Source organism: Cynocephalus volans, chromosome 1, assembly GCF_027409185.1.
Source record: "Cynocephalus volans isolate mCynVol1 chromosome 1, mCynVol1.pri, whole genome shotgun sequence".
NCBI lineage: Eukaryota > Metazoa > Chordata > Mammalia > Dermoptera > Cynocephalidae > Cynocephalus > Cynocephalus volans.
In genome coordinates, this window is record NC_084460.1 from 7,543,103 (window position 1) to 7,564,529 (window position 21,427).

A 21,427-nucleotide genomic window follows, 5' to 3' on the forward strand; every position below is an offset into this window, starting at 1 on the left:
AGTTAAACCCCAGGCAGGTGCCTTCCTGCCTGGACCAGCTAGTGATGGCAGCAGGAAGAGAATGAAAGTTGGGGAGAAATGAACATTTTGTTTCACAGCATTTCTGCATTGCTTTCTGAGCAGCTGTAATTAATGGCTGGTCCGCGGCGTGCATGTTGAGAATGTGTACTCGTGCGCTTCGGTCCTGTCGGACTGCCTCCCCGGCTGAGCCCAGGCTGCGGCTGGCGCCCGGAGGTTCGAGCCGCTGGTGGGCGGGGAAGAGCCATTGTGACCTGCCCGGTCCCTCCCCTTCCTGGGCACTGTGATGCTGCAGGGCAGCTGCTGGCCTGGCATGTCTGTCCCTGGCCCCCTCCCTCCCAGTATGTCACAGCAGCGGAGGCGGCTGTATCTGGTGCAGTAGGGTGGGCAGGCCCGGACGGGAGGCGAGCTGGCGAGGAGAGCGGCCGCGATGGTGAGGCTTCCCGCGACCTGGGCCCGGGACCAGGGATCGGGGCTGGGGTCGCGCGGCAGGGGCCCAGCCGAGAGCCGCGTCTGCGCGGAGGCGGACGGATCCATCGCTTTGGATCCGCAAGGGTCGCGGTCTCCTGGGGGGTGTCCGTTCGGGGTCGAGGGGTCCGCACCCTCAGGCGAGTGGGGACCAGGGGCGAGTTGCTCCCTTAAAAGGATCTAAGGGAGATTCGCACACGCAGGTGAGGGGAGGGAGGACATGGGAGCCCGGTGGAGAAGCGGTGTCCCCTGAGGGGTCCCAGGTGGGCAGTTTGTGGACGGGAGTGGGAAGAAAAGTGGAGTCCAAGATTCCGAATAGGTGGTCTGGGTCGGGGCGGCTGGGAGAGTGGATGCAGTCAAGTCCCCAGACCCAACTGAATGTGACAGGGGACTTAAGACGTCACGGCCCCCGCGCCCCCACGCGTGGGGGTCGTTCTCCGTTCGCATGCCAGGCAGTCGGCTGGGTTCGGGGCACCCGCAGCTCCAGCGCGGCCGGGCCCCTGGCGCAGTCGGTTTCCCAGGCACCGGGCCCCCGTGCCAGCTCCCCAGGTTTCTGAGCGGTCAAAGTCAGAAGGAATTGGCACTCAGAAGTCTCCTTCCCAAAGGCTGGAGGACCTCACACCTCGGCATAGGGGGCTCAGCGGCAGCTCCTTTCGCCCACCCCCGCGTGTCTCCGCCGGCAGACGCTGGAGAGGGTCCCTCAGACCCCGCGGTTCCACTCCAGAACCTGTCCCCTGCCCCAGCGCCCCGGGGTAGCTGCATTTGCCTCCAGTCCTCTTCCCTGAACGCCTGGAATTCCAGGAATCTCTCCCAGAGCCCTGATGTTTCAGGATTACGTAGGTGGGTTGGAAAGGTTGGGTGTGGGGGGAGGGGGCAGAATAGGCACATCTCGCGGGCCAAGGTCAGGTTCTCAGGGCGGTCTTGCTCCGGGTGTCAGTGACCGATCTGGCCCGGAGAGAACCTCCGCTCTTCCCCGCCCCCTGCGCATTCTGGACGTGTGCTCTGCTGCTTCTAGCCCCAGGTCTGTCCGCACCTCCTGCTCTCCGTAGCATGCTCTCAGACACACCTGGGAGCTTGAAGAAGTTGGGAATACTGGGGACAGTGGGCAGAGAAACCCATTTCTGCCTGAGGCCTCTGGTGTGGGTCCACAGAAGGAGCTCAGAGGTGCGAGTTCAGAATTTTGACTCCTGGCTCTGCAGCTAGCTGTGTGATTTCAAGAAGGCCACAACCTCTCTGGACTGGTTTTTCTCATCTACAAAATGAGGAGGGGTTATAGTTCAAATTTCCAAGTCTCCACATAGATTTTATTATTTTAAAACTTCTTATAATAGAGAATTTCAAACATATACAAAAGGAGAGGGTATGGTACAATGAACCATTAAATGCATTATCTGGTTTTGACAGTTACCCACTTATGACCAGTCTTGCTTCATTTACTGCCCCCTCTACTATTTTGAAGTAAATCCTAGGCTGCATACTCTAGAACTGATGTTTAATATTTATAATATCTAGCACGTAGCTAGCGCTTTGTAATTCTCAAAGTGCTTTCCCTTGTGTGTTGTTTTGTTTGTTTTGGAGGCCAGCCAGTGCAGGGATCAACCCTAGATCCTGGTGTTACAGCACCAGGCTCTAACCAACTGAGCTAACCAGCCAGCCCTCCCTTGCATGTTTTCATTTTGATCTGAATGCCCCAGTGACTCTCAGAGTACAGCCTAAAGAAAGCTTACAGGGGCACCCAGGGTCATAATCCAGCCCTTTAAGCAAACTTCAATGTGGATTCAATAGGCAAGTTTCTGAAAATACCTGGTAAATCAAAAATTTAAACAGTAAAACCTTATTTTAAACATGTTTAAGAATTTGTGTCTTCAGCCAAAAATCCGTGGTTAAATTTTAAAAAGGGGATATCTTTTATTTATTCTGAAACACTGAATTTTGTATAGTAGGTTCTATTAAGAACACTTACCTGTGTGCACAGCACTGTTTTGATGAACCAACATTTTTTTGTTGAATGTTTCCCACTCACAGAACCTCTTTTTAAAAAATTCTTTAATTATTCTTGAAAGGCTAGAATGGCACATCTATAAACCTAGACCCCAAGAATCCCACCCTTGAAGGAATAACTTTACTTCTGCCGGCTCAGGTTTCAGGCAGCTGTCCCCCACATTCCTCTTCCCTGAGGGATTGAGGGAGGCCATCTTGGTGTTAAGGAGAATTAGGTCTGGCATTTCTGAAGGTTCTGGGTAAGAAATATATAACTAATCTTTATGCATATTTTTAAATGCATTCTCCTGGTTACTAGGCAAATGAGTGTTTTTCCATGTGAATTCCCCCTTACTCCCCAACCACCCACTACACCATACCACCAGTATCCTTTAGCATTTCTGTATTGGAGCCTAAAGTCACACAACTGTTAAGAAGCCAGTAGGGACTTGAATTTGTATCCACTCGGTTCCAAAGACTTTGTTCTTTCTTATCTCTGTTCTCAAATACCAGACTGTGCTGGGACCAGCAGCCTAATCCTATAACTGAGCATTCCCATCTGCTGCCGGTATCCTTCTAGAAAGCAGCTCTCCTGGGGAACTGAGACTATGACACATTTTTTGGGAAAAATTATGGAGAATCCTGGCCAGGTGCCCCAAGCCAAGTGTGTGCTGATGATACCAGGGCACAGAGAATGCTTCACAGAGAATGTGGTTTATGGGGAGGACAGAATGGCCTCCTTAACTGTTCCATTTGGACTAGGGAACCAGTTGTGTTCAGGTGGGAATTGGCATCAAATGGCAATAAAGAGCTTGTCTCTCTGCAAAAAATGGGCAGTTAGTGGGGAGGTGAGAGTGTTCTGGGGACGAGATAGACACTGCTGTGTCTGTGGCTCTCTGCAATCTGCCTCGAGTAGGCAGACATGGCTGAACTCTGTGGGGTCAACACACACATTCTGACCTCGAGCACTGTGTGGGCTTCCCAAGGGGCTTCAGGTCACTGCTGCTGCCTTCCCCAGAGGTCACTGAGTACATGCCTCCGTGCAAGGATCCTGGATGGACAGAGCTCCCTTGATGGACAGAGCACGGGCTGGGCAAAGCTGCTGAGATGGAACTGTGAGTTTTGACAGAACCTTCCAGGCTCGGCTCAGGCCCATGCAGGGCTAGGGCATGGGGAGTGATGCTGTTGCTGACTGTCCTTTCTGAGGGGGCTACTGAGTGACCTTGGAAGGAAGATGAAAAGTTAAAAAATAATTTTTGAGGAGGAAATAGCTGGTCAATACAAAGCCAGTGAGCATTGGTGGTTCAGTGGTAGAATTCTCGCCTGCCAAAGCCAGTGATGGGGGTGGGTGGGAAGATGTGGTGTTCTCAGGGGAAGGAAGTGGACCAACTGCTCCTTTCCCTTGGACCACTGAGCGACTGACAATGCTGTCTGTGGCCTCTAAGGTTGGCATTTCCCCTGTCAGTGTCTTTCTGTTCTCTTCCCTGTCAGTGTGGAAGAGAATGGGAAAATGGAGTGGGCACTGTATATGTTGGATTAAAACTCCTTAACTGCCTCCTGCACCTGCTCCTAATATTAGCTAACGCCCAAGAGTCTCTGATGCTGGGAGTCTACCTACCAAACACCCCAGTCGTTCCTGAAGTCTTATGTCAGCCCTTTTGCTGCCCTAACTGCAGTGCCTGTGATCTGAGTCTCTCTCCTGAGCTGCCTTCACTCACTGACATTAATTTAGTTTGACTCTTTGTTCATGCTGTTTTTGGCTTGCTATCTGTTCTTTGTTCTGAATGATTCTAAATACGCCCTGTTATTGAAAGGTTCTGAGCAGAGATAATTTAAACAATCTTTCATGAATCACATTTGTCCTTACTTTGACTATCCCTCTGTGACACTGTGGATCTACTTTCCATGTCCTAAAATATATGTGATTTATTGTCCCAGCATGACAAGTAGAAATAATTTGCTTCCTGAGAGCAGCTGTGCGGCACTTGAGCACACAGGTGGTGAGGGGTATGGACTGGTCTCAGGTTTTCACATGGCCTATACTGCTGGTCCCTGTCAGCCCCCTTCCTAGATAAAATGCCAGTTTACTGTATTGTGATACTTCCAAATGATTTTTAAAGCTTCAAAGCCTTCTTCTACTGAGTATAGTGATTAGCTTATCTTAGTGGTCTGAGAACAAAGCTAAAGGAAATGACTAATATTAAAATAGAATGTGGGATTGACTTAAGGAATGGTTTCTTGCAGTGGAATTACGAAAGGGCTGCAAAGTTTGAGAATTTCCTTTTTTTGATGGTCTGCAAAACACAAGCTCTCATCCCCATGGAGGATGGCCATAGGAGGCATGGATATCTCATCTGCTCTGCCCTTGAGTGCCTTTGCTCCAGAGAAAGCAGGCAGTTTGTGGGACGTGCCCTAAAGTTCCCTGCCTCTTGCCCACACTGCCCTATGTCCACCTAACATGCCTGTAGATCATCCTGGCATGTCGAAATTCTTCAGGGTCCCTGTGAAACCAAACTAGAAGTTGTCTTTTTCTACTTTGAACTCCCATTGCACTTGATCTAGGTCCTTTGTAGACACTGGCCACTCTCCTTGTTAAATGGACTGTAAGCCTCTCAAGGAGGGCTTTCATGCTAACCGTCTCTATATTTACAGAGCACCTGCTACACTTAAGCACTGTGCTCAGTGCTGGGGTTCAGGGAGTGAAACAGAGGCTCCTTGCTTTCTTTTTCTCCCTACTAGAAAAGTCAGCAAGTTGAATGAGCAACTAAAATATGGAGTGATAGATGCAATGATAGGGATGACGAGGATTGTGGAGCACAGAGCAGGGACCCTACGCTGGTTTGTGGTTCTCCAGACTTCCTGCTGGAAGTGACATTTAACTCAACACCTGAAGGATGAATAGGAGTTAGCCCCATGCAATTTCAATGCCTTCTCCCTCATAATAACACAAAAAATTTTGTTGTAGGAATGAGCAGAGTAGGTAACTTTTGTAGTTATCTCAGCACTAGGTCTGTGTGAGGGCGTGCCATACTTTTCTTGAGGAAAGAAACTCTTCCAGGTCTTCCCATCTCCCACATCTTCACCCCTGGATTTCTGGCAGAGAGGATCCAGCAGCACACGGGGCACCCCTCACCCCACAGGCACCCAGGAGAACAGAATTTGTCTGAGCTCTACACACTCAGATTCAAAATAGAACTGAGAGAGAGAAACAGTGTGAGAGAGAAAGCATGAGCTCTGGTTGGTTAGAGCGGAGTATCTGAAATATGAGTTTGGAGTAAATGTATAAACTCAAGCATCCTCTGCTGGGTCAGCTTACCCTTGGCCCCCACTCCCAGCTGCACACACTGGCTTAAGAACCAGACTCCTGGTTCTATCAGAGAAGGATGACTGGTTTTCAAAGAGACTACCACCACAAGCCATTCTCAGGTTCTCTCTGCACTAGAGCTTTTTTTCTCTTTGGAGTTTTGTTATACAAGCTTGGTCTTGTATGCACTATCAGGCTTGCATTGATGTAGCAATGGGCATGCACCAGGGCCCTGGAAGTTCAGAGTTGCAAGTAAGGCAGGAGTTCATGTGGTGTAAAGGGAAGGACTCAGGCCAGGGTCAGAAGCCCTGGAAGCTTGTCCGGGTTCTTGCTGCAGAGCTGTGAAATCTTGAATCTGTCCCTTCACCTCTCTGAGCCTCAGCTTTTTCATCTGTAAAGCGACTGAGAGGGAATTTTGTTAGATGATTCACGAGGCCAGTCCAGCTTTGGTGTCCTAAGTATTCTGAGCTAACATAACATTCCAAGCTATGTTAACAACAGGTTATGGCAGACGGGTGACCTTTCTTGGGCACGAGGTCTGGATTCCCAAGGGTATCGTCACTCTGTGCTTGTTGATGTAGAACTTCCAAGTGGAGAGGTGGGGATGGTGACCTGGCAGAGTGGCTGGAGAAGGCTAGCTCCGTGTCCAAGCTTTGAACTGCTCCTTGCCAGCTGCATGCTGAGGATGAGTACGGCTCTCAGAGCTCCAAGAGGCCTCAGCTAACTTTTAATTTCACTTGAGATTTCTTCATGCAACTTTAAAATCCTTGCTTATCCTCACAAATTAGGTTCTTAGTAAATGTTAGTTGAATGACTGATTATGTGACATGGGACAGAAAGAATCCAGGCCGTCAGGATAAGGTAAAATGTAGTGAGTGGAGTTCCTGCTCCTGCCTTCGTCTGTTTCCTTTCTCTATTATTATTTCTTTGCTTTCTGCTATGAAAAATTTCAAACATTCAGAAAAGTGGAGTAGTAAAATGCCATCCATAACTCTTTCATCTAGATTTAAAAATAAGAATTATTTTCTGCCATATTTACTTTACTGGCTATGTTTGTTAAAAATAGAGACATCATAACATTTTACCCCTAAATTCTTCAGAAACAACTCTAAAAAATAAGGATACTTTCATACTTAATCACATTTTCATGATTATGCTTAGCAAAATTAATCATTTTTTCTGTTTGTCTCCCAAATATTTTGATTTGATCAAACCAGAATTCAGTCAAAGCCCACATACTACATGTGGTTGTTATGTTTCTTAAGTTTCTTTAGATATGGAACAGCCCCTCCCACCACATTTATTTTTCATGAATTAAAAAGACTGGACGAGTTGCCCTGCAGAATGTCCCACCTCCAGATTTAATTTGTTTTCTCGTTATATCACTTAACTTATGCCTCTGATCCCTGTGTTTTCTGTAAAGTGAGAGCTACCTCTAAAGGGTTGTGTATGTCATATTGCATCACATCAGGAGGTCCTTCATGTCTGGTTGTATCACTGTCAGTGGTGTTCAGATTGATCAGTGTTGGGCTGGTGACCCTTGATAAGTAACAGTGATTCTTCGGCTTTATGTGAATATCCAGTTTCCCATCAATCTTTCACCTAATGGTGTTGGTATCCTTGTCCAAATCAATTATATAATTAGCAGCTGTAGTATGGCATTATTTTCATAGTCTATTATTTCTTCTACATTGATTAGTAGACATTCTTCTGTTATAAAAAAAAAAAGCTTTCCCTAACTAGCAAGGCTTTTGAATAGGGACAAATGATTTTTTTCTCTGGGGTTTTTCTTTTTTAGTAACAGTAAGAACTTGTGGATTTATGTCTATGTATCCTGTGTCAATCAAGTACTGTCATTATTCTTTTAAGTGCTCAGTTTGTCTCATCTTTGGCAATGGGAGCCTCTTCAAATAAGCTTAGACAGTATCCCAGTCTTTGCTAGCTTCTGTGCCTTCAGGTGCTATAAGATGTTCCAGGCTCATCTTGTGCATTCCTCACCCTGGACCTGGAAATCTCCATTTTTCCAAGGATCCCTGGTTCTGTTAGTGGGGAATGGTATTGAGAGACCTTCCTTTTCTCTTGACCGGTGTAGCTACTTTTGGCTTTTGGGAGCACGTACGAATCTGTCAGTCATTTCTGAGTCTATTTTATACCTCCAATTACTCTTGTGAATTAATTAACAGGGGAAAATAGCTCTTCCTAAGGGCTGTGTGTGTGTGTGTGTGTGTGTGTGAGAGAGAGAGAGAGAGGGAGAGAGAGAGATTTTGTCTGTGTGGACTGGTATTTATTAGTGTGAGATTAAAGAGGGCATAAAAATAGGCTAAGAACATTGATATCACCATGTAGAACTTCCAAGTGGAGAGGTGGGGATGGTGACCTGGCAGAGTGGCTGGAGAAGGCTAGCTCCGGTTTTACCATTTGGTGATCTTGGTGGTTTTCAGGTCCCCAAGATCCGTGACTCTTCCTCCTACATAAGCTTTGATCTTCCTGAAATATCTCTGCATCCTCCCTGGAGAGACCGAGTGTTCCAGAGGGGAGGGCAGACTGGAGACAAAGCAGCACCGCACATAGGGCTGGAGGGTGACTGGGGTGTGGTGGTGAGGAGGGGACAAGGCTCAGAAGGCTGGGGGTCAGGACTACAGGATACTGTCACTTAGAAGAATAATGTATAGGATCAATATATATATATTAATAATATATAGGAGGCTCCTTTAAGGCCTCTCCAGTGTCCTGTGAGCTTTAGACACCTCCCTAGGGAGCCATAGGTGATGCTGAATGTAAAGACATGGTCCGGGTCAACAGTGTGCTGGTTGTGGGGTGGTTCCCGGAAGCAGAATGCTGCTTTTCTTAGGCCTGAATCGAGTCCTAAGGTGGAGGCAAAAAAGAGACCCCACAATAAAGGAGAGAGGAATAGAGACCTGAGATCTCTAACTTTCCACGTGTGCTACTTTTAGGTGGAGAAAAAAGGTACAAGGTAGGATCGTAATGAAAATGGTAATGGTAAAGATAACAACAAGAACAAGTTATGGCTAAATTATTATTTGCAGAGGAGGGGGGGTTAAGAGCTCAACCAAGGTCACGCCGCCCAGTGAGTCACTTGAGAAGGCAAGGTCTGAACCCTCGAGTGGCAACTTGTGAGTGAAGCCTTTCCTGGCCCGTGTAGGGTTGGGGTATGTGCTGGCTGTGAATACCTGTCCTCTATCCTCCCCCTAAGGCTGAGGCTGGGCGTCACTCAGTGCTAGCACAGACAGGTGTAGAGCAGGGCTCGGTTGTGAAACTGAATTAGCGGGCAGCAGGTCCTGACGCTTCTGACCCTTTGAGGTGTTACTCAGGGTAGCTGCCCTGCTCCCCACACCCAGGGACTCTTCCGAGTCACAGGAGTCCCATACTTTGACACGGACTCTACTTTATCCATGTCTAGACGTGCTCACTGCAGACTCTGCTCCTGCTTAGGTTACCCAGAGCTGGAAAATGCCAAGTCAGGTCACAGATAAGAATAGAAACCCACAGAGGAGGCGCATGCTTCCCTGCTGGGCTCTGGCAGGCATTGCAGGCACAGAGCCACCTTTGCAGGCCACGGCTTCCTCACAGGCAGGATGGGGGTGGGGTGATGAGTACATCTTCCCAGCAACAATTCATGGTCAATTTCTATACATACACACACCCTCACTAATAGATATACACAACTCCCCATCTTAAGCTGTTAGTATTAGGACCAGTCAGGTAATTGTGGCTCATATCAGAGTAACAGGACAGAGATAAAGACACTCTAAAGGTTAGCCGTTTGTAACACTTGGCCTGAAATAGGCAAGGGGGCAGATTATGGTGGCTACAAAGATTTTCCAATTTCTCAGCATTCAGGAAAGGCCTAATTTATCGCCTTCTTATTCCCCATGTACCAATCTTTTCTTATTTCCACACTTGTAACCATAACACAAATGACACCCACAATACACATGCCCAAAGCATATTTCTTCCATGAGTGTTCATTTGTTCTATGGTGTTCTGAGACCATGTGTGTGTGATGTCTGGAGAGTCAGGGTATGCGATAATAAAATTAGGGATAGTTTCTGCTGTTGTGATCAGCTCTTCCTTTGGCCTTCTTCATCAGTACAGGAGTCTTATGGTTTGGAATTAGTCTCTTGTTTTACCTTTGTGGCTGCCCTCTGTTTTCTTTTGCTGGTACAAAGAATTAACCCTGAAAAGCAGCCTTTACAGCAAACCACAACTGTGTCTTCTTCAGAGCCAAGTCTTGGTCCCACTATGGTGGTGCCCAGGCACCTGAAAACTCAGACACCACCTGGTTATGGGGTGGCATGGCTGGAGGGATGGATGTCCCACAAGTCGAATGCCAGGGAGAGACAAGTCCTCAAGTGTGGGGGATATGGGGCAAAGGCATAGCCGGGGCCTGGGACCCTGACCTGCATGCTGTCCTCTCCCCACAGCGGGAATGCATATCAGTCCACGTGGGCCAGGCCGGAGTCCAGATTGGCAATGCCTGCTGGGAGCTCTTCTGCCTGGAGCATGGCATCCAGGCAGACGGCACCTTTGGCGCACAGGCCGGCAAGATCAACGACGATGACTCCTTCACCACCTTTTTCAGCGAGACTGGCAGTGGGAAGCATGTACCCCGGGCTGTCATGGTCGATCTGGAGCCCACTGTGGTGGGTGAGTATGGGCTGAGTGCTCCCCACAGAAGGCAACACAAAACTGTAGGGGTGCTGATCCACATTAGCTAAGGAAGCTTCAGCTGGAGCCCCCACATGACTTCTTTCAGCTCCCTGGGGTCTCCACAGTCTTGGAGGATACCATAACAGTGCTCAAGAATCCATGAAGAACAAAATACTGTTTACTTAAACCCCTTAAGCCTGCTGAGACAGACCAAAATTATGACAAAAAAAAACCCCTAAATTATTTTAGAAATTATAAGATGCCCTTAGATAGTCAATTCCCCAAAGTATAGGTTTCTGATTCTATAATCATTGCAGAGTATCCTCACTGGCCTGGCATAACCTTATAGTATTTTGCAGAAAATGGTAAAACAGCAGGCACATTCTTTCACAGCTGATTGCTGTGTCTCTAGAATAAACCTCATTCGGATCTATAAAAAACACAGAGGAGTTCTGACTTGTATGGGGGCAGGTTTCTTGATGCTCAACCCCTTCCCTCTCCAATCCCTCCCCTACTCCCAATAGTGCCACTTCCCCTAGGTCAGTCCTCAGTTAAACGTCAGGATTTCCTCAGCTTCAAGTTCAGCTCACTGAGCAAGAGATGGGTGAGATCCACAGAGATGTCTGGGCAAACGCCCATAATGCCTGAACACTCATTTCTAGTGGCAGCAGACTGCAGGCATTCCACTCCTGGGTGCTTTGTTCGAATGTAGAAGTGCAGGCTGTCTCCCAGGCCACTGCACAAACAGATGTTCCCTGGGGCAAGTAGAGGAGCCCTGAAGAGGTGATGTAGATAGGGACTGATGCGTCTTCATCACTGTGTCCACTTTATGTGGAGCCTTGGAGGTGAGCAGAGCCCTCTTGAAAGCTTCTCTAGGGCTCCTGCTCCTTTAGAACCTGGAGATAGCTTTGCTTCAAAGTCATTCTAAAATATGTCTAACACTTGACTTATATTGCTCCTGCACTATGAAGTGAGGAAGTGAGGGCTGGGACAATTGTTGGGAGGGTATAGGATCTGGGCCAATCATCTTGAATCTTTCTCCATGTCCCTAAAACATTTTAATGCAAATGAAATTTGGTTAAATTATTGGTAACAAGGATAACCTTGTAGCATAAAAGGAGAAACAAAAGGGAAGCCTTGAAGGTTCAAGGTGGACGGAAGGAGAGGCAATCAACTTTGGTGTTTGTAAAACTAAGGTTTTTAAAAGTTTCAGCCAGCAGAGCAGCTGGCTTCTCATTGCCTGCCTGAACCGTGGACTGTGGCTCTGTCTGTGCCTTTGTTATCCAGAAATTTTCTCAGTCTTTTGCAGATTTATTCTAGGATTGTCTGCTTTCACCTCAGTGGAGTTTTATAGGTAGGGAAAACCAGACAAGTATCATGTTGTAGTCTAATGGGGAGGGAGGCTTCTCTCCGGGAAACCATGTGGTAAGACCTAATGGTCCCCCTTTCTTGGTAGATGAGGTTCGGGCAGGGACCTACCACCAGCTCTTCCATCCAGAGCAGCTGATCACAGGAAAGGAGGATGCAGCTAACAACTACGCCCGCGGTCACTACACAGTGGGCAAAGAGAGCATTGACCTGGTGCTGGACCGTATACGGAAGCTGGTAAGTGTCAGAAAGGGCAGCGGATTCGTGAGTCAGGCTAGAGTGGACAGGCTTAGAGTCATGCCTCTTTGATCAGGCTGGGTAGAGGCACATGACCCGTGGCTACGGGATAGAGCTCCTGAGGTTTAGGAATTTCTGTTTATGTTCTGTAAGAAGCTGCACTGGGATGGTGCCCCTTCCTCTGCCTGAGCTACGTGGATGTGCCTTCAAAACAAGCCAGTCACAAAACCACATGTCACATGATTCCATTTTTATGAAGTATCCAGAATAGGTAAATCCATAGAGATGGAAAGTAAATTAGCCATTGCCAGGGTAGGGGGGAGGGGGACTGAGGGGTGGCAGCTGAAGGGTATGGGGTTTCTTTTGAGGGGATGAAAATGTTCTAAAACTAGAAGGTAAGAAGGGTTGCACAATTCTGTGAATATACTAACATTGAATCGTACATTCTCAATGAATTATCCTGCAGGCTCATGCACAGTTAGTACTTTATTTGGGGAAGATCCAGGTATAAGGAAGGCTAAGGTCTTTATTGGAAGCATAGGATAACAAAGCCTTCAACTTGGAAGGGGAGAGGAAGATTGTTGATACATGTCACCGCTTACAAATGCCATTACAAATGTCAAATACATGACTTCATTTAATCCTTAATAATGATGCAAAGAAGATCTCATCCCTGTAGTTTAGAGATGAAGAAATTGAGGGCTGGCATGGTTCAATAACAGCCTGTGTCACTTAGCTAGAAACTGGCAGAGTTAGGACTGGGACCAGGTTGGTTTGAATACAAAGCTCTGAGTTACAGGTTAAGTCATTGTCTATTTAAGCTTCCATTTCCTTATCCATACAATGGAAAGGGCTGGACTTGATCATGGGTTCTTTACCTGGGATCTAAGGATGCCAAATTTTGTTATTTGTTTCCTTTTTCTGTTTAGAAGAATTCTCATAGGGTTATCAGTCTTGAAGTCATCTGTGGTCCCCAAAAGTTCAGAATCACTGGATTGAATGATAATAGATCACACCCAGTGAGAAAATTCTGTAATTTTATGGATTCTCTCAGTGCTGGTAAGAGCTTACGTTAAGTGTTTACTAAACATCAGCTTCTTGCTCAGCACATTATGTTATCTCATTTAATTATCACAATAACCTGATAAAATGAGAATTGTTTTTATTGTCCCACTTTAACCAAAAAGGAACAGAAGTTTGGAGAGGTTCAACAACTTGCTCAAGCTTTTACAACCGGGAAATGGCAAAGCTGATATTAAAACTCAGACTCTCTGCCTGCATATACATTTCTAAAATTGGTACCCTGAGTCACCTTCCAAAGTTGGGCTGAGATGTGTAGGTCAGCAGTTCCCACAAAATCAAATAAGAGCAGGGGAGGTTGGCAAGGACTTCAGGCTCTCAAAGGGCCGAGTCAGTAACCCTATGCTTCTGAAACTCTCATCCTGGTTCCACCAAGCTACTGGGCTGAGATCTTCATGCAACTAGAGGCATGTGCATGTGCATATTTTAGCCACTGCTCTCAAAGTCAACATATCTCCTTTTGTGCTTTCTTACTCCTTCAAGGCTGTTTTGATTTCACCCATTTAAGTGGCGTAGGGCAGACAGAGTGTGTAGCGTGGCTTTGTCAGCTTGGAGGTATTCTCAGAAACTTGTCATGATTTCTTCTCATGTCCTGCTCTCCCCAGACAGATGCTTGCTCTGGTTTGCAGGGCTTCCTGATCTTCCACAGTTTTGGTGGGGGCACTGGCTCTGGCTTCACCTCTCTGCTGATGGAACGCCTCTCCCTGGATTATGGCAAGAAGTCCAAGCTGGAGTTTGCTATCTACCCAGCCCCCCAGGTCTCTACTGCAGTGGTCGAGCCCTACAACTCCATCCTGACCACCCACACCACACTGGAACATTCAGATTGTGCTTTCATGGTGGATAACGAAGCCATCTGTGACATCTGCCACAGGAACCTGGACATTGAGCGCCCCACTTACACCAACCTCAACCGCCTCATCAGCCAGATCGTGTCCTCAATCACTGCCTCTCTCCGCTTTGATGGGGCCCTCAATGTGGACCTTACCGAGTTCCAGACCAACCTGGTGCCATACCCCCGCATCCACTTCCCTCTGGTCACCTACGCACCCATCATCTCTGCTGAGAAAGCCTATCATGAACAGCTCTCCGTGGCTGAGATAACCAGCTCCTGCTTTGAGCCCAACAGCCAGATGGTGAAATGTGACCCGAGACATGGGAAGTACATGGCCTGCTGCATGCTTTACCGGGGGGACGTGGTGCCCAAGGATGTGAATGTCGCTATTGCTGCCATCAAGACCAAGAGGACCATCCAGTTTGTAGACTGGTGTCCCACAGGCTTCAAGGTGAGAGTTGATGACTTAGATAAGGGATAGAGAATTAAAGAAGCAGAGGGAGGTTAATGAGGATGGGGGAGAAGGATACCTCGACTGACGCACGATTCCATGGGAGCGTCGGGCTTTTCGTGATGATATGACCAAATGTAATATTAATTTAATTCAGCTTTGGTTGACATACAAATGCTGTTTAAGTTTTGTCTGCTTAAGTCATTTTTAAAAATGTGTGAGTTTGGCACTATTTTAAATTGGTTAACCAGCTTTGGTTTTGTTTACTGAGGAACAAGTAATGAATTGGTATTGACGTGAATCTGTTGACCCAAATCACAATGCTTTTGGGGTCCATGGTTCAGTTCAATTTGCCTAAAGTTAGTTTTAATGGATATTTTACACTTCTTGGTATATTACAATTTTGTGGCCATTTTAAATGTAGAGTTGACCAAATTATTGAAGTTGTCAGAGAGGTATAATTTCTTTCTCTAACAAAATATGTGTTCTCCAAATTTATTTTGAAAGATATCTACCCTATAAGTCTTAATCAATTTGGAGTAACAATAAGAGAATTTCATGGTTATTTTATGATCATGAATCACTTATATTATGAAGCCCTGACAGTTACCATTAACAGTAGTAAGCAGAAACTGAGGAAGCCAAGTGGCCTCAGGTGTCTGCAGTTTGCAAAATGCCAGACTCTGAGGGTCAGTGGGGAGATACAGAATAGCCAGGGAAGACCCCTGGATTCTAGGACCAGTGAGTGTTGAATATTAGAAGCCATCCTTCTGAGTTGAACTGGCAGGGTGTGCAGGCTGCCTCTGTGCACATGAACTGCTTGACTACTTTGTCCTGTGTTCCCAGGGCCTTTTATCAGATTCCACTTTCATAATAATTAGGACCCCCTAGTTGTGCCTTTAATATGAGCAGCTGTGGGTTGTACCACTTTCTGGAGATAAAGAGATGGGCATATCTCAGTTCTTCCTTGGTGGTAATTACAAAAGTGAGACACCATCTTCCAGCCTCCGGGCTGACCTATTTGGGTGGGATGCTTTGACCTAGTTGTTCTTCTGCTGAGTAAGGGAGTGTAGCATTCCTTCCCACTGCTCTACTCCTAGCTACAAACATAATCTTTTCCCCCTAGACTATGCCTATTTTTATGTGGCAGTGCTGGTCATTCCTGTGAAAACAGTCAAAGTCTTCCAAAACATGGAGTTCTTTTTTTTCTTTTTCAAATGGAAACAAACAACTCAGCAAGCTCGTAAGAGAATGAATGGGAAAAAGAGAAAGAATGAGATATGTGGGAGTGGGGTGGGGAAACTAACAAAAAGATGTCCCCCATTCTTTCTCCTTTATTTTAAGCTGAAGATCTGGGGTTATGTCCAGAAAGATAAAAAGGTATTGCTGGCATCTTTAGATGCTTTTGAGAAAAGCACATGCCGTGGGAGTGGATGTTGCTAAACTTCATCCTTTCTCCCCAAGGGTGTTTGTCCCTACTTGGCTCAAGGGATGTTACTGTTGAGAAGAGAGGAGAGTTGGCTCCAGGCACAAGGTCTATGCAGGTCAGGGACAGATCTAGCAAAATATGTGATGTGGCAATGTTCATACTCATTGCCTCCCTCTCACCTTTGGCCCTTGGCTGCCATCTCAGTATCACCTCCACCATCAAGACGCCACTTGAGTCTGAGAGGAACGATAGACCATTGTAAATTCATATGATGGGTTTCCCATCTTTGCTGCGTGGCCTGCTGCCACTCCCACTCCCTGCCCAGCAGGAGGACATGCGTTTTAAAGCTGTGAATTTAAAAGATGGCAATGCGGCATGGTGACCAGGGGAGGGCAGGCGGTTTTGGATAGCGCCATGGTTCCCAGTTTGCCACCTCAGACTTCTTCTACTACAGTTCCTGGGGTTGGCTTTGATTTGGGATATGCGTGTGGGGAGAAGAGACATTTCTAGGGTAGTAGCCCCACTGTAAGATTGGGCATGGGTTAGCTTGGAGGACCCTGACATGCTACCAGAACTGGGGAAGTTGGCTTGTTCAGGCAAGACCTTTAAGTGACTTTCTTTGACTGGAGTCCTTGCTTTTTTTCCAAGAAGCCCTGTGTGTAGTCTGTTTTGTGTTGCTATAATGGAATATCTGAGATAGGGTGATTTATAAAGAACAGAGGTTTATTTGGCTTATGATTCTGGGACAGCTGCATCTGGCGCGGGTCCTCAGACTACTTCTGCTCATGGTGGAAAGTGGCAGGCAGCCAGCGGGTACAAGCAGATCACAAGGCGAGAGGAAGCAAGAGAGAGGAGGTGCCAAGGTCTTTCTAAACAACAAGCTCTCGTGGGAGCTAATAGAGTGAGAACTCACTCCTATCCCCAGCCCCCAGTGATAGCATTAATCTTTTCATGAGGGATCCGCCCCCATGATTCAAACAGCTCCCAACACTGCCACATTGAGATCAGATTTCCACATGAATTTGGGGGGAATAACACATCCAAATTCCATCATTCTGCCCTGGCCTCCTAAAACTCATGTCACTCTTACATACAAAATACAATCATTCCATCCCAGCACTCCCAAAAGTCAGCTTGTTCCAGCACTAACTTAAAAGTCCAAAGTCCAAAGTCTCATCTGAGACCAAAGACAAAACTCCTTCCATCTGTGAACCTGTAAAAATCAGAAGCAAATTTATCTACTGCCAAGATACATGGTGGAACAGTCATTGGGTGCACATTCCCATTCCAAAAGGAGGAATAGGCCAGAGGAAAGGAGAAACAGGCCCCAAACAAGTCTGAAACCCATCAGGGCAGACATCCAATCTTAAAGCTCCAAAATAATCTTTTTTGACTGCGAGTCCTACATCCTGGGTACAATGGGGCATCTGGACCCTCAAAGCATTGGGCATCTCTGCCCCCAAGGCTCTGGACTGCGCTGGTGCCTGCAGCTTTTCCAGGCCAGTGTTGCATGTTACCAATGAAACTACAGTTCTGGGGTCCTGGCAGCAGCCCCAATGCCTTGGCTCTACTAGACATTTCTCCAGTGGGGCCTGTCTGTGGGGGCTCTCTGGGGGTTCTGACCCCACATTTCTGCTCCACGTTGCTCTAGTATATGATGTTTGTGGTGGCTCCACTCTTGAAACAGTTCTCTGCCTGGGCCCCCAGGCTTTTCCATACATGCTCTGAAATCTGGGCAGAGGCTGCTAAGCCTCTGCTGTTGTCACGTTCTTCTGGCCTACAGACTTAACACCACGTGGATGCTGCCCCGGTTTCTGGCTTGTGCTTTCCAGAGCTGCTGCATGAACCACACTTGGGGCCACTTGAGGCAAGGCTCTTCCAGCCAGAGGGGTTGGGATGCAGGGAGCAGGTTCCTGAGGACAGCTGTGACGGCTCTGTCCTCCAGAACAACTCTGTCCTTCCAGGCCTCTGGGTCTGTGATAGGAGGGGGCCCTTCCAGACTTCTGAAATGCCTTCAGGGCCTTTCTCCCATTGTCTTGGCTATTAGCATCCAGCTGCCTCATTGCCGTGCTGATGTCTTTAGCAACCAGTCTATCTGCTGCACCCTCAGATTTTTCTCCTGCTCTCTGCTTCTGTACCACATGGCCAGGCTGCAAATTTTCCAAATCTTTACACTCTGTTTCCCTTTTAAATTCTGGCTTCACATCATTCCTTTTTCTGCCATAACTCAGCATAGGCTGTTGCAAGTAGCCAAGTAGCTTCCTTAATGCTTTGCTGCTTGGAAATTTCCTCCACCAAACATTCTGGTTCACAACTCTTAATTCCCACCTTCCACAAAGTCCTAGGGCATGGACACAATGCAGCCAAGTTCCTTGCTAAGGTGTAGCAAGGGTGATCTGTTGTCCAATTCCAAATAAGGTCCTCATTTGTATCTGAGACCTCATCAGCATGACTTTTACTGTCCACATTTCTATCAACATTCTAGTCACAACCATTTAACCAATCTCTAAAGTGTTCCAAACTTTCCCTCATCTTTTTATCTTCTTCTGAGTCCTCTAAACTCCTCCAACCTTTGCCCATTACTCAGTTCGAAAGCCACTTCCACATTCCAGGTATTTGTATAGCAACACCCTACTCGGTACCAATTTTCTGTATTAGTTCGTTTCTGTTGCTTATAACAAAATACACAGAACTGGGCATTTTATAAAGAAAATGAGATTTATTGCTTATAGTTTTTGAGGCCGGGAAGTCCAAAGTCCAGGGAACACAGCAGGTGAAGGTCTTGGTGGTGGCGACAGTGACAGCAGAGTATCACATTGTGAAAATGGCAGAGCAGAGAGAGAGTGAGAGAGACTAACCTCCTCATTCACTCTCTTTTTAAAGTCCTCAGAACCACACCCCTGACCACCATTTTTAATCCATTCACTACTGCACAGTCCTACAATCTAATCACCTGTTCAAGGTCCCACCTTTCAATTACCATAATAGGATTTCCCACCCTCTTAACAGTCACAGTGGGGGTAGGTTTCTAATACAGAAAACTTAGGGACACAATTCAAGCTTCAATGAGTTTGAGGGGGCATTCAATCCACTACATCCCGTCTCCCAGAGACATAGGGCCTAGGTAACACAGGACCAGAGACATAGGGCCACTAACACCATCCCCAAAGACCTTTCAGCTCTTTTTATTTATTGCTCTGGAATATCCCCATGACCTCTTAAACAGCTCTTCACTATTGGCAGGAAACTTCCCTAATTTTTTTTGCAACACGACTAAGAGGACCTTCAGATGACCATCTGGGAAAGAATAAACTTTATAATGACTTCAAGTCTAGAAATTTGTTTGCCTCTAAAAGGGAAATACTCGTACACATACTGGACGCCTCCCAGTTGATAATAATTTCTTTCATTACTCTAACTTGTCTACTTGCTACTCTCCACTAACATGTTCTCCCCTGTTCTTCTCCAGACTGTAGGTTCCCCAGCCTTTCCCCTTGAGTTTGCCTGTACCCCATCCCACTTGCTCGTCCTTCCTCTTGAGCACTCACCCTCTCTACCTGCCTGCTTCCCCAACCTCCTGACTCCTCCTTCCCACAGTCCACACTGCGGCCTGTCCCCCATGCACGATCACGTTTTGTACCACACCACGTTACCAAGGTGCTCCATCTTGAGTCACTTTTGGCTGACTTGCCTCTTCTGCTGCTCCTCCTCTTTCTCTGTTCCTCAGGTGGGCATCAACTACCAGCCACCCACTGTGGTGCCCGGAGGGGACCTGGCCAAAGTCCAGCGGGCCGTCTGCATGCTGAGCAACACTACAGCCATTGCGGAGGCCTGGGCCCGCCTTGACCACAAGTTTGACCTCATGTATGCCAAGCGGGCCTTTGTGCACTGGTATGTTGGAGAGGGAATGGAAGAAGGAGAGTTTTCCGAGGCCAGGGAGGACCTGGCTGCCCTGGAGAAGGATTATGAAGAAGTGGGGACTGATTCGTTTGAAGAAGAAAATGAAGGGGAGGAATTTTAAATATACGTCTTCCCCTTGGCTGTGTCTCTTTATTTATGCTACTCCACTCAGATCGCATTCAACTAGTCAAGAGTAACAGGTCATTATAGGAGGGTGACGTGACTAGGCTGAAATGGATGCTGAGCGTGAGCAGACCCTCCCTGGAGTCAGAGCAGCTTTGCATCACTAAGGAAAACAAGGGTTACTGTTTGAAAGAGGGTGAAGCCTAATCAGGAGTTTTAATTCTAGATTAGGCTGGTTCCATCCCAAAACATGGTCTGCTGGCTGGGGAATGATAAGAAAGGTAAGATCTGGGCATTAGGAAGATTCTAGAGAGCGAGTGAGCAGAAGTTCACATTGATGGGTCTGTTGCATGACCCAGGCATCATCCAGACTGATTGCACATTCCTTGTTCATCAAATGTCTGAGTACACTATGTCCTGGGCAGTGTTCTAAGAGCTAGAAGTTAGCGATAAACAGACACATTTACTGCCCTCATACAAACACTAATAAATAAATGAGGTCATGTCGGGTGGTGTTAAGTGACAGGAAGTGAAGGACAGTGATGGGAGAACGGGGTGCTCCTGTGGGTTGGATGGTTAGGGAAGGTCTCACGGAGACTTGAGGCTCCAGAGTCAGCAATGTTAGGTTTAGGGAGAAGCACGTGCACACTCACAGGCATGGAGCGTCTGAGCAGGGAGAGGAGAACAGTGGGCCTGCGAGATGGTGAGAGGTGAAGAGATGAGGTGATAGAGCCAAGTGCCAGCCAGGGGCCAGAGCGCACCCAGCCTTACGGACCACGTGAGGAGTTAAGATTTTTTCTTTTTTTTAAAAAGATGACCGGTAAGGGAATCTTAACCCTTGACTTGGTATTGTCAGCACCACGCTCTCCCAAGTGAGCTAACCGGCCATCCCTATATAGAGATCTGAACCCGTGGCCTTGGTGTTATCAGCACCACGCTCTCCCAAGTGAGCCACAGGCCAGCTCTAGAGTTAAGATTTTTTTCTAAGTGAAACAAGCATTTGAAGGTTTTAAGCAGGATATCTATTACACTTTATACATGTATACATGCCTTATCTCGAAACTTCCCAACAATCTCAAATGCTCATTTTATACATTAAGAAACTGAGATTTAGTGTTGATGTGCAGGAGACAGAAGAGGTGGAGCTCAGAGGGCAGGCCCACTGATTCTATTCTCTTGTCTGCCCTGCACTATTTCTGTCCCTTGGTGTTTGTGCCAGGTTCCAACTGCTGCCTTGTGCAGTGATGGATGGGGAGAAACGGAAGTCCGTATCATTCACAAAGGAGAGGACGAATAGATGCGCCTCTTCCCTGGAGCTGGCTGCTCTGGTAGAATTTTAGGAATAATCAAAAGGCTGCTCTTATGAAACTGCTAGTAAGATACCCTGGGTTGGACCCACAGTGGATCCTTATGCACTAAATGCACACCTCTTTATGTGCTGACTTTCCTTAAGTGCTTCTATATTTCTTAGAAGCCCTGAGAAAACAGAAAATGTTCCAAGAAGAGGAACATTAGGCAGGAAGTAATGCTAATCACCTGTAGAGAACTGTTTTCTGAGACACT

General features: G+C 47.0%; 1 protein-coding gene across 1 annotated transcript; it reads left to right on the plus strand.

Annotated features, from left to right (window-relative positions):
• Positions 1–316: 316 nt before the first annotated feature.
• On the plus strand, positions 317–19,880 carry TUBA8 (tubulin alpha 8). The gene is made up of 5 exons (XM_063101525.1): positions 317–451; positions 10,216–10,438; positions 11,898–12,046; positions 13,732–14,412; positions 19,569–19,880. Exons 1-5 carry the CDS (start codon positions 449–451, stop codon positions 19,860–19,862), a joined length of 1,350 nt encoding a protein of 449 aa, XP_062957595.1. The 5' UTR covers positions 317–448; the 3' UTR covers positions 19,863–19,880.
• Positions 19,881–21,427: the final 1,547 nt, after the last annotated feature.

Coding starts and splice junctions, on each gene's coding strand:
- TUBA8 (XM_063101525.1), top strand. Junction 12,047..13,731: donor TGGACCGTATACGGAAGCTG/GTAAGTGTCAGA, acceptor TGCTCTCCCCAG/ACAGATGCTTGCTCTGGTTT. Junction 14,413..19,568: donor GGTGTCCCACAGGCTTCAAG/GTGAGAGTTGAT, acceptor TCTGTTCCTCAG/GTGGGCATCAACTACCAGCC.